At 45.4% G+C, this 13,367-nt stretch overlaps 1 protein-coding gene across 2 annotated transcripts in view; it reads right to left on the reverse strand.

The window, feature by feature from the left end:
- Positions 1-2,098: 2,098 nt before the first annotated feature.
- The window catches only part of Gpatch8 (G-patch domain containing 8), a 72,642-nt gene continuing 61,373 nt past the window's right edge, over positions 2,099-13,367 (reverse strand). For both annotated transcript variants that reach the window (XM_059271877.1, XM_059271878.1), the window contains 2 exons: positions 12,222-12,352; positions 2,099-7,009 (listed from right to left, as the gene is read on the reverse strand). In XM_059271877.1, coding sequence (XP_059127860.1) covers positions 3,112-7,009; positions 12,222-12,352 — 4,029 coding nt within the window. In that variant the 3' untranslated portion in view covers positions 2,099-3,111. The remainder of the gene's footprint in view (positions 7,010-12,221; positions 12,353-13,367) is intronic.

A 13,367-nucleotide genomic window follows, 5' to 3' on the forward strand; every position in this document is an offset into this window, starting at 1 on the left:
ACAGGCTATGCAGCCCTGTCTCTTCTGCTTGCTGCCTTCCTTGCTCTCAGAAATTCACTTCATTAAAAAAAAAAAATTAGATTTATATTTACAATTTTTATGTGTGTGAGTGTTTTGCATGCAAGTATGTCCGTATACCACATGGGTGCATGCCTGAAGCCCGAGGAGGTGGTGAGCCTCCATGTGGGTGCTAGGAATTGAAACTGGTTCCTTTGTAACAACAGGCACTCTTAACCACTGAGCCAACTCTCCAGCCCCTTTTCACTAACATCCTTCCTTAGAACACAGATCTTCACTATTTCAAACAGTTCTGTGCACTCAGCTTTTCTGTGGTAGAGATCACACAACTACATAAAAGAAGGAAGGAGACAGCCATCACCCAACTCTCAAAGGCTGAGGAAGAGGAAAACTATCACTGTGTACACCTTCCATGCCAGCTTCCCAGGCTCTCCTGGGAATTCCTGGTGTGAGGTGGTCAGGGGCTGAGGCCAGTAATTCAAGCCTGGTAATTCAGTTACACCTGGAGGGCAAAGGCCAGAGGAATCTTGTAATTCTGTTGCTCTTAAAGAAGCGCACATCGGCAGTCATCTGGCTACGACTGGGCAGAACACACACGTCTTCCCCTGGAGGTAAACTATCCAGACCCTCAGGCAACCCAAGCTCCCAGAAAAACAATTCCAAGTATCTCCACCTGGTTTAGAAGGATCTATTATTTAATTACTTCCAACAAGACATTGTTTATAACCCACATCTCCAACCTGCCCCAGCCTGAGTGGAAGTGGGAACAATGACAACAGACTCTGCTAAGTTTCCACAAAGCATTGGTTTATTAGAAAGTTCCTTCCCTCATTTTACAGCATATATATCTCTATCATATGTGATAAAGTTAAATACAATCTGTTATGCTTGTAAGTAAGGATAGGTTATTTTGTTTTTCCTTTTTTTTCTGAAGTTTTAAAACTACTATTCTGGAAGTTAAAGAGAACTGCCTCCAGGAAGGCAGAGAGGCGGCCAGAGTGCAGCTCAATCTACAACCTAACAGGAAGCAGCACAAATGTTAATACTGTATTGTTTTATTTAAATATTTACATGGGCTGAAAGCAAGGAAAATGAGTCCCTTCACTTCAAATCGATGATTTCATTTTTCCAGGGCTAGTTATCCAAAAAGTGATACTTCTGAATCAGACGAGGACTGAGCAGGTAGGAAAGGCTCAGGCAAGCGCCTCGTTCGCCCAGCACTCGCTTCTCATAAACTCAAAACCTCTCCCTTCTGGGGATTCTAGAAGGCATGAATAGAGAAGCTTGGCCGAGACAAGTAGGGTTGTTTACCTTGTCAGCTGACTGCTTACCCAGTTCTAGTCACAAGAAGAACACTAACAACAGAGGAGATGAGACCTGCATGACAAGCACCTTTGGGTCAGAGTGGTACCTAGGGCTGAGAGCCTGGGTGAAGGAAGGCAAGAGGGAAGAGGGACTGATGCACTTCTGGTCAGTGTCACGGGAGAAAAGAAAAAGAAGCCTCTACTGCTGAAACCGAGCTGGGCAGACGGCACACAACCGTGAAGCCAAAGACCTCCATGTCCCTGTAAACGTGCTCACCTCCCAACAGAAAGAGGAGAAAACTGTCCCAACTCTATTATCCTCTGGTCTACTTCTATTGTAGTTTCTAGCCAACCCAAAAGGCACATTAAAAAAATTGTCAGAGGGGGCTAAATACTAGGAAGGCAAACAGACTGTCCGGAACGAGGTCCCCAGGGGAACCAAGGGTCCTCTCTCAGACAGTCACCGAGTGTCACTGCTGCCAGAGAATAAAGCTGTTGAATCAATTTTCCCCTTCTCATGGAGTCCACTGTTTCTCTGTCTAACAAAGCGTATCAGGGAGACCACTGAAACTGAGCATCTTCCTGATGCCTGCAGCTGCTTGCTGCCCATTATCTCAAAAATCCCAGTGCAGGATGAACCAATTACTGCAAATTACTTATCACTTGTCCCAGCAAAAAAAAAAAAAAAAAAAAAAAAAAAAAAAAAAGTTGTAACATTTTTATAATTCATAACTTCAAAAAATACAGGAGCTTGATAAAATATACATGCTTAGTCATTTTTGCATCTAGCAGAAAACAAATACTTTATTTTTTTTTAACTTTATAACCTTTAAAGTTTCTTAATTCAACTAGGGCAAACATATTTACAGAAAGCCACCAGAACAAGGATCACTTAAAGAGCTGGATGTAAAAAATATTATTGCAGTATACTACAAATACGGAACCTTTTTAATATGGGCTACAAAAAGCAGCATTTACGTTTATAGAGTTCAGTGCAATTTTACATTAAAAAATCCTATAAATTAAGAAGAAAACATCAACATAACAGAAGAAAATATACCCTCCAGACATGAGCTCCTTTCTGGGAAGCACATGGTTACTCTCTGTTCCGCATAGCTTCTACTCATGATAGGATCTTCTTTTCTGGGATATGGAGATGCCTCTTCTGAGACGAGGGGCATGAGGACAGTAGTGCCCAATGCGCGGCTCCGTTTGTAAGGAAAGTGATTAAATTGCAGCCTGAGTTGCTTTTGGTTCTAGGTTAGACTCCCTCTTCCACCTCACCTGGGATGACGTCACCAAACGCTGTTCAAAGACACTGCCCAAAGTGGCGGAGTTTCCACCGCCGAAGAGACAGCCTGGCTTTCCTCGTGGCACTGAGGAGGGCAAGGCCAGATGGGCCCAGGGCAGGCAGGTGCTTTGGTGACAACCCATCAGAGGAGGAAAATGTTTTAAACTTACAGAGGGAAGAGCAGAGGACTAGAAAGTAGAGGGAGGCAGGAAGTATCTATACTTGACAGTCTGCTGCAGAGGAGTGTGGGTAGCACTTACTGGTGTTCCCTAGCGTAGAAACACGGGAGGGAGGAACTAATAGAAAGGGGAAAATATCCCTGATAGTAAACCCAAAGCAAACCTCGAATCTAAATCCATCCCTGCAAGCCAAAACTCATTTCTTTGGCTGTCAAGACACTGCCCATTCCAGCTTTTACTTGCTGGAATAAATGGCTCAACACCCCCAGGGAAGAACAGGTCACCTTCCCTAGCCCAAATTAAGCTTACAAATCCCAACTCAAGTACCATGGCTGGGAGGGTGCTGCAGGTCCTGACCTGAGAAGATGGGGTGAAGAAGAGGGTGAAGATGGAGGGCGGTGGCAGCTGCTGCAGCAGGCCGTGGTGCAAGCAGGGTAGGGTAGAGGGCAGCGTGTGGGACAGGGTGGAAAGTGAAGGGCCCGGGATGGATGGCTGAAGCAGGGATTATATGGATAGGGTGGCTAGCAAGAAAGGTGGCAGGGTGGCCAGGGATGATTGAGTGAGTGAGATGGGACAAGGAAATAGGGGTCAGATGGGGCTGGGGAATATGATGTACTTGGGCAAGTGGCTGGGGGTGAGGATGAGGGTGAATGCCAATGGCAGCGGCAGCAGCCGCAGCATGGTGCTGTAGGATGGCATGTTGAACAGTTGTGATGGAGGTGGCAGAGGCTGTGGCTGGCTGCTGAATGTGAATAGGTTGCAGGGCTGGTGTGGCTGGGGCCAGGGCTGCTGAGGTTGGAAAGGCCTTTACTTGTTTGGCCAGAAGCTGCTGCTGGATGTGCTGCTGTGCAGCCTGCTGGAGCTTGCTGTACTTCTCCATCTCCTCCGGGGTGAAGGTGATGGGCTGGCTCTCTAGAGGAGCCAAGGAAGCATCCTCAGTCCCATCTGTCGACTCAACACTAGGTTCTCCACTGGGAGGTGCGTAACTGGGGAAGTGCTCAAGGTCTGGGGCTATAGGTAGCAAGCTGGATTCCACAGGGCCTGGTTGACTGCCACTATCCAGAGACTCCAGGGTATCTCCATCACTGGGGTCAGGGAGGTAGTTATGGGAGATGGCTGGATCCCCAGGGTAGCAGTCAGTGTGTGCTGGGGTGCCTAGCGGAGCCGCAGAGTGATCAGCAGTAGCTTCTTCAGACTTTGGCTCTTCCGGAGGAGGGTCTGATAAGGGGCCAGCTGTTGCCTCTGAGAACTGATGCCCAAATGGAGCATCACTACTCCCTGGGGACTCTTCTTCTGGCTCAGACTGCTCCTGCTCTTCACCCCTTTCCAAGCCAGACTCTTCACATTTCTTACTGGGCTTCCGGGTAGCTGGAAGCTTCCCTATTAGTGGAAGGACAGGCTTATTACCAAGAGAAGGGGGGAGCTTAGGCCCGAAGTAACCTTGTGGGGGGTTCTTGTATTTGAGCCCAGCCTTATTAGGGGTGGCCAGCACCTCCTCACACATATTGGGTTTCCTCTCCACTTTCCTGGACTGGATCTTCTCTAGTAGCAGCCGGGCAGTGACAGAATTCTTATCTTCAGGACTGCAGTCACTTCCTGTGCCGGTACTGCTGTTCTGGGAGGGCAGGCCTGCTCCTTTACTGTCATCTCCTCGGCCGTCTTCTTTCTTCCCAGGACCTTCTCCCCGACCTGATCGGAAATAGTGGGGAGACTGAGAGCGGTAGATCTTTGAGCGAATGAAATCCCGTCGGCCAGAGCGCCTCTCCTCCGGGCTCTCGTGACCCCACGACCCCTTTCTGGAGCCTGATCTCTGGGAAGGACTCCTGGTGCTGCGGCTGCGCTCCCGGCTATAGCTCCGGCTTCGCTGCCAGCTGTGGGCTGTGGTGCTGCGACTTCTCCTCTTGCTTCGACTGCGACTACAGCAGCTGCTGCTGCGGCTTCGGCCCCGGGATCTTGAGCGCTCCCTAGTGTGACTCCGAGATCGGCTTCGGGACTGGCTGCAACTGAGGCTGTAGTCATCATCAGAGGATGAGTACTTGTGTCGTTTGGACCTGTGTTTGGAGCTGGCATAGTCTGAATCATCTGAGTCATGAGAGCGCTTAGAGTGCCTTCGTGATCGGTCACTGTAGTCACTATAGCTGTCATCAGAGTAACTGTGCTGTCTACTGTAGCAGCTCTGGTCTGAAGAAGCATCAGAGCTGCTTGAGTAAGAACGCCGGGAGGAACGGTGTGAGGAATGGCGACGGCCAGATCGAGAGCGGCTACGAGAATGCTCACTGCCTGAGTCTTCATCCTCCTCCTCCTCCTCCTCCTCCTCCTCCTCTTCCTCCTCCTCCTCCTCACTGTACTGGGATGGAGACTGCTGGTGCAGCCTGTGAGAAGAGGCATCATCACTATCCTCTTCCCCACTACTGGGTTGGCTGCGATGGCTGGAGCGGCTGCTCCGTTTGGTACCAGCTCTCCGATGGCAGGAGGAAGCTGGAGGTTCACCTTTGTGCTTCCTTCCACTGTGATCTTGGCAACTGCTCCCACCTCCCCCATCATCCTTCCTGCCACCGTTTCCTTCTTCAGCAGGAAGGGACCGTCGCTGGCAATCATCTTGGGCACGGCGCCGTCTTCTTGGTGGTGCAGGGCTACCGCTCCCAGGGGGTTCCGGTTTGGGTCCTCGTTCAGAATCAGGTGGGGCTGATGACTTGTTCTTCTTTCGTTTTCGTTTTTTGCGCTTCTTAGATTTCTCTCCAGACTCTGCCTTAGAACTTTTCTCTTCCAAGTCTGCCTTGTGTTTCCGTTTGTGTTTACTAGATTTTTTGTGTTTCTTTTTCTTTTTGTGTCTGTGGGACTTGCCTGATGGTTCTTTCTTGCTAGGATGGCTTCTTCCTGTGTCTTCAGTCTCTGACCCATGGCTACCACCAGGCTCCTGCTTGTTCAGGCTGCTACAGGCAGCCCCTGAAGCAGGTTCATCCACTCTGCCTTCTGAGGAGTGCACCACATCCTGGTCCCCCTCCTTGCTTTTACTCAGCTCTCTAGGATCAAGGCCCTGGAGGTGGTCCTTTGAGGAGCCTGCACCATCTTTTGGTTTTTCTGTCCCTTTAGCTCTGGCATCCCTGTTTCTGGAAAGTTTAAAGTCAAAGTACAAGGGGTTACAACTGTAGGAAACAGAGGGTTCCGCTTTGGTGAAAATTAACAGTTCCGACGGCCACTGGAGGGCAGTGCTCTCATCCTTACTCAACACAGGGAAGAACGGACCAGTGGGATGTTTGGGTCCTTGGCCTGCTATTGCTGCCGCAGAGGTGGCCTGAGAAACTTCTTTCGGGTTGGATTCATGCATCTGGCCCTCTGAAGTCTCCTGACTCTCCACACTCTGCTCACCTGTGACCCCTCCTGAGCCCTTCTTTGTCTCCGTTTTGTCTCCAGGTTCTGAAGGCTCAGCCCCAGTGGTTTCCTTGTGTGGCTCAGAGACTTCACTAACTGTCTTTTCTGCTCCGTGGCTTGCTGCTGCCTTACTGCAACCTTTAGGCTTGGGAGAACTGCTTTTTTTGTTGTCTGCGACACTCTTTGAGTGTGTACTATGATCACCTTCCATTTGTTCACTGGCTCTCATAAAGAGTAAGAAGGGAAAATTGGGTTTGACTTTGCAGTGTGCTGGGGGGATGTAGTGGTAATACTCTGGCTCTGTAGCTCCGGTTCCTTCTTCCCGCTTCATCCTTTTTAACTTGGACAGTGTTGAGGCAAGGGACCCTCCATCTGGAGGATCTTCATCTTCTTTCTTTCCATCAAGATTTCCACTCCCATCAGTATCTCCCACCTTCTGCACTCCCTGGTCAGAACTCTTCTCATCAGCTTTTGTTCCATCTTCAGAGGTCCCTTCCTCTGCATGGTCCTTGAAAACAGATGCTATTGATTCAAGTTTGACGGGAGCCTTTTTGGCAAAGGAAAATGAAACTCCCAATTTCTGCAGTGGGGGCCCCAGATTATTCTTAATGCCAAAGCTGATACCTTGGGAGGCTGACCCAGGAGCCTGTGCCAGTCCAGTGGTATTGGTGATCTGTACTGCAGTGAAGGAGCCCCCTTTATCTGTGGAGAAGTCAGATCCAAGGCCACAAGAAGAGACAGCACTTGCACCACTGTTTGCTGATGACTCGTCTTTATCCTCCTCCCCACCATCTTCATCTACGGCCACTGTGGTTGGTCTGAACATGGGGCCACTTCCAGGTGCACTATACAGTGGTTCAGAAAGTGAAAAAATAAGAGAGTTATGATATAGCTTGTAAAATATTCATCTTCTTTGTCCTTCCACTCATCATAGGTAGGTCTCAAAGATTCAGAGTAGCTGGTCCCTACCAATGTGCTGATGAATGGAACTTGTTGAGCAGAGCTAGGCAAAGTTTCATTTGATTAAAGTACCACACTAAATTACCAAGGCCAGTTAGTTATTTTCATCTCTTAAGCTATCTGCCCTACAAAAAGGCTTATTTCACAACTCTTTTTAAAACAATTTAATTTTATGCGCATTAGTGTTTTGCCTACATGTATGTCTGTGTGAGGGTGCTCCATCCCCTAGAACTGGAGATATAGGTAGTTGTGAGCTGCCATGTGGGTACTGGGAATTGAACCCAAGTCCTCTGGAAAAGCAGCCAGTGTTCTTAATCTGAGTCATCTCTCCAGTCCCCCCAACTCAAATTCTTTACCAATACCTTCTCACAGATTCAGCTTTAACCTATTACCAACCTTTTTTAAATTATAATTTTTATTTTTATTTTATGTGTATATTTTGCTTGTATGTGTACAGTGCCTTTGAAGGTCAGAAGAGGGCATCAGAATGTTCTGGGATTAGAGTTATAGAAGATTGTGAGCCATCATGTGGGAGCTGGAAACTGAATCCAGGTCCTATGGAAGGGCATCTAGTGCTTTTAACCACTGAGCAACCTTTTTAGCCCCTCTACTTTTAAGATTACGATTATTTATTTACTGTGTGTGTGTGTGTGGGGTGCACGCCAATGGCCTGTAATAGAGGTTGGAGCTGGCACTCTCTATCTACCATGTAGATTCTGGGGTTTGAACTTAAGTCATTAGTCCCAGTGGCAAGAACAAACTTTACCCACTGAGCCATCCCACTGGTCCTTCCAATCTTCCTCCCTGCCCTCTTCCTTTCCTCCTTCTAGACAGGGTCTCTGTCTATCATTGGCTGTCCTGGAACTCAAGAGATCTGCCTGCCTCTGCCTCTCAAGTGCTGGGATTACCACCGCCCGCTCCAAACATATTTCTTAATGTATCTTCCTACCAACTGGCATACAATCAAATATATGAATGTACAACTATTCCAAAGGTTATTCCACAGGGCATGGTGGCTTAAGCCTGTAAGCACAGTACTTAGGGGACAGAGACAGGAGATTTACTACTGAATTCAAGGTTGGTCTGAGCTATTCAGGGAGTTCAAGGCCACACGAGGAAACGAAGTAAGACCTTGCTTTGCCTCTCACCACAGAAAAAAAAGGACTATATTTCATTTAGCTGTAGAAAAAGCTTTAGGGCTGGAGAGATGGCTCCTCAGTTAAGAGCACTGGCTGTTATTCCAGAGGACCCGAGTTCAATTCCCAGCACCCACATGGCAGCTCACAACTGTCTTTAACTCCAAGATCTGACACCCTCACAGAGACATACATGCAGACAAAACACTAATGCACATAAAAAAAAATTAGAAAATGAAGGAAAAAGCTTTCATTTCCTGTACTTTCAAATTTACATAAAAAATTCTCTTCTGCATGCATGTGCACACATGTATGTGTGTGTTTATTTGTGCCATGTAGGGGTCAGAACCTGAGAGAGTGGGTTATTTCCTTCCATGTAGAGTTGGTGGCAAGTGTCTCAAATTTCTTTTATTTTTTGAGACAGGGTCTCACTATGTAGTATCACTGGCCTGGAACTCATTATGTATACCAGGCTGGCCTTCAACTCAAGAGATCTGCTTGCACGTTAGGATTAAAGGTGTGTACCACCATACTCTGCTCAAATTTCATTAAAAAAAAATGTACATATTGGTTTGTTGTTTGTTTTGAAATCTAGTTATGTAGCCCAGGCTGGCCTTGAACCTATAAGGCAATCCTAGTTCCTTGGCCTCAAGAAGGCTGATATTACAAATATATGCAGCAGTATATATTCTAAATTAAACATAGCCGGAAACCTCCATTGGATTACTCTGTGGTTATAGCTGTCTTAGAAATTAAATAGTCTTCCTTATGTCTTGGGCACCACATCTAAAGTCATGCTTTGTTTCTGTGATGCATTAGCACTCTCTTTAGTCACATGGTAGATATTTATAGACCACAAGCGGATACATGATATTGTAGATTGTACTGAAACACACACTCCCCCCCCCCCCCCCCCCCCCCCCCGCTCTCAGGCACATTACGATAGTTTAATTTATAAATTGACACACCAAGAGATTAACTACAAGAACAGAGGAGTTGGGGCTGGAGAGATGGCTCAGAGGTTAAGAGCACCGGCTGTTGTTCCAGAGGTCCTGAGTTCAATTCCCAGCAACCACATGGTGGCTCACAACCATCTAGGGTGAGATCTGGTGCCCTCTTCTGGTGTGTAGGCATACATGCTGGAACTATGCAGACATAATAAATAAATAAATTAAAAAAAAAAAAAAAAAAAACAGAGGAGTTATGACAATGTACTATAATGCAAGTTATGGGAATATGTATTCCTTCTTCCCTTAAAATGGATGGGGAGCATGGACATACTAAATAAATGGATGATTCATGTTTCGGTCATTATAACACACATCTAGCACACAACTTAAAACTCACTAATTACTTCCACAATTTTGTTTTGTTTTGTTTTGTTTTCTTTTTCAAGAGAGGGTTTCTCTGTGTAGCCCTGGCTGTCCTAGAATTCTTTCGGTAGACCAGCCTCGAACTCAGAGAGATCCACTTGCCTCTGCCTCTCAAGTGATTGGATTAAAGGCGTGTGCCACTACACCCAACTATAATTTTCTTTTTAATGTATTTCTTTTTTTTTTTTTTTAAAGATTTATTTATTTATTATGTATACAGTGCTCTGCTTGCATGTATCCCTGAAGGCCAGAAGAGGGCACCAGATCTCATTACAGATGGTTGGGAGCCACCATGTGGTTGCTGGGAATTGAACTCAGGACCTCTGGAAGAGCAGCCAGTGCTCTTAACCACTGAGCCATCTCTCCAGCCCTTAATGTATTTCTTGTTCCATTTTATTGTGTGTGTATATACATACAAGCCATAGTACATGTGTCGCAGTCAGAGAACAACTGTAGAATTGGTTCTCTCCTTCCACTGTGTGGGTTCTGGGGACTCTGCTGAGGTACCCTCTGGCCCCCTTTTAATATTTTCATATTACAGCTAATTGAGTAAGTGAAGGCACAGAAAATAAATCCACAAGAACTATTATACTTTCTGGGTGCCCAGAACAATACCTGTGACAAGCAACCTTCCAGCTGCCACAACAGGACTACAGAAGAGCTTGAAATCCAGTGTTTACTACATAGCTTTGCCAACAATTTTCAGTGTATGGCATTTCTTGAATTCTGAACTCAATAACTAAAGACACCTAATTAGATATTCACTAGCTATAAGCTGTTCTGAACTTGGGAGTCAAAAAACCCAGATACCATGGTATCTAGATTTTGCTGTGCATGCTGCTGCTGTTCAAAGATGGAATCTAAGCAGATATGGAGAGTAAGACATATTTATATTGTGTTAGTCTACCTCACACTAACAAATAATGGTGCTTGTCAGGGTGAGTGCCAAACCAGTTCCCTACACAACAATCATCCCTACTTGGTCATCTTTTAACTGGTAATTTATAAAATGATAACTAAAAGATGCTTCTGAAGAAAAAGATGTTACTATAATATGTCCTGAAACAGAAAGTAGCCTGATGTATATCTTCCAAGGAGATATTCTTGGAACATGCCCAAGAGAGAGATGTTTATTATATGAAGAGTTGCAAACTGGGTTGGTGAGACGGTTCAGTGGGTAAAGGTTTGCCTTGCAAGCCTAGTGATCTGAGTTTAATCCCTGGAACCCATGTAAAGGAAGATGAAGAGAACAGACCCCACAGAACTCTCCTCTGTCTTCCATGCATCATGGCATGTGTATTCACATGTGCGCATACACGCACATTCACACAGCAAATAAAATTTAAAACTCTGTCAGATAAGTAATTTCAATCATTTTATAGGTAGTTTAATTCCACATTAGAGCTCATGGGTTCTTTAAGTGCTTTTTTTCTTTTCCAATTCTCACTTATTTTGGCTCCTTTTCAGTACAGAAAAAGAAAAGCCAAACAAAATAAACACAAAGTAGAAATTTCAAGTCTAGGATAACAGCAAACCGAGGGTGTATGGGGCCAGAATGGCAAAAGCAACTGTCCCCTCCTCTGGGGAGTGACCAAACACTCAGATGCACACATATCTCCTATGCCAGGACTGTCACACTTCTGAAGGTAAGAGTGGTCGTTCATAAGCCAAGGCTCTGTCCTCTCTCCTCATTTTCTTTCCTTTTTTGATGTTTTGGGAAAAGGTTTCTCTGTAGTCCTGGCTGTCCTCGAACTCACGGAGATCTGCCTGCCTCTGCCTCCCCGAGAGCTGGGATTATAGGTGTGTGCCACCACCACCTGGTTCTCCGGTTCTCCTTTTTTTTTTTTTTTTAAAGACAAGTTCTCAGGTGTATCAGGCTGACTTCAGACTCATTACTCAACCAAGGATAGCCCTGTATTTCCTGAGTGCTAGGATTATAGCTATGTGTCAACATGCTTATATGGTACTGGGGATCAAACCTAGGGCTCTATACATCCTTAGGTAAGCATTGAGATACACACCGAGTCCAATTTAAAAATTGTTTTAAAGATTTTTTTTTAATCTATGTGTCTGTGTGAGTGTATGCCATGTGAGTGCCAGTGCCACTGGAGGCCTGATAAGGACATTGGGTCCCCTGGAGTTGCAGATGGTTGTGAGCCACCTGACATGAGTCCTGGGAACTGAACTCGAGACTTCTGGAAGAGCAGTAAGTGCTCCCAATTTAAATATTTTTTGAGATAGGGTCTCACACTGTAGTTCAGGTTGGTTTCAATCTTACAACAATTCTCTTGCCTCGGGCTCCCAAGTGCTAGGATTATAGGCATGAGCTACCACATCCAGTGTTTGAATTATAATTTTAAATCTATAAATTTAAATCTTAAGGATTTTGTTGTTGTTTGGTTTTTCCAGATAGGGTTTCTGTGTAACAGCCCTAGCTGTCCTGGATCTCACTCTGTAGACCAGGCTGGCCTCAAACTCACAGAGATCCGCCTGCCTCTGCCTCCTGAGTACTGAGATTAAAGGCGTGTGCCACCACTGGCCTAAGGATTCTATTTAGCCACAAAACACTCAACATGAAACTTCCCTACCATTCAGCTTGTTTTCTCTGCTCTGCCAACTCGTGGAGCCTCCGAAGGGCTTTTTCTTGCTTCTTCTCATCTTTGCGGGATCTTGAAGACACATTTCGAGCAAACTCTCTCTGCTTGAGATCTTTTAATCTCTGAGTTAACAGAAAGGAAGAAACAGAGGGTGAGTAATTTTAAATGACATACAGATGTGAAGGCAACGCCTTTAAAATATTTACCCTCAACTAAAGTTATAATACTAGCGTGGAATACACTATATTTATATGGTACCCAGAAACACAATGGCTAATTACTTTGAGTATGACACTTGGATATGAGCATTTGTAATTAGGATATAGCATGGCATTTGTCTTATTGTACAAAACAAAATGATTTCAGAAGCAACAGGCAAATTTTAGAGTACTGGGAAGAAAGAAGAGAGACCAATCACCTGCTCTTCCAGGATGCAGAACCAGACAAACAAATGTGAGATACATTGTAGCAACACAGGCCGAAGAGACCAGAAAGGGGTTAGGCTGGTACAGAAAATCACCCAAGGTGTAAGATTTTAAAAAGCAATGTACAGCTTACATGGGGGAAGTGAGTAAATCAAAATCAGAACAAAATAAATACTTTTTTCCCCACGATAAAATAAAAGGTGTGGGTTTTGTTTGGTTTCAGCACTAACTTTCCTGTAACTCCTAAAGCCAAGGGAGGTTCCCAACCATAGCATGCTCAGAACTCAGCCTGACCACCTTCACCCAGCCAGTCTGCTGAAACCAATAATTTCATTCCTTCGCAGCCCTGAGAGGAACACCAGGGATGAAGGAGGAGAACACAGGAAAGAAAGATTTTGTTACTTAAACTTCAAGTAACAGAATGGGTCTTTTGTTTCCAGATGCTACTGCATAATTTTCCTCAAAACAAAAGAAACGAACGCTGAAGAAAGGCTTGTCATGAGACAGGCTGGTGACAGAGTCCAGACATACCCATCTGCAATGAAGACAGTGCAACATGATAATATAAAAAGTGAAGCAAGGCCTACCCATTAGCCTGTGCTTTTCCAACAGTTTAGGAAAAGGGAGTTGACCCAATATAAAGTGGACATTGCTTTAGAAAGGCATGGTGTTCAACAGACAGGAATTTTCTTACCTAATATTTATGAAATGT

This window comes from Peromyscus eremicus, chromosome 8a (genome assembly GCF_949786415.1).
Source record: "Peromyscus eremicus chromosome 8a, PerEre_H2_v1, whole genome shotgun sequence".
NCBI lineage: Eukaryota > Metazoa > Chordata > Mammalia > Rodentia > Cricetidae > Peromyscus > Peromyscus eremicus.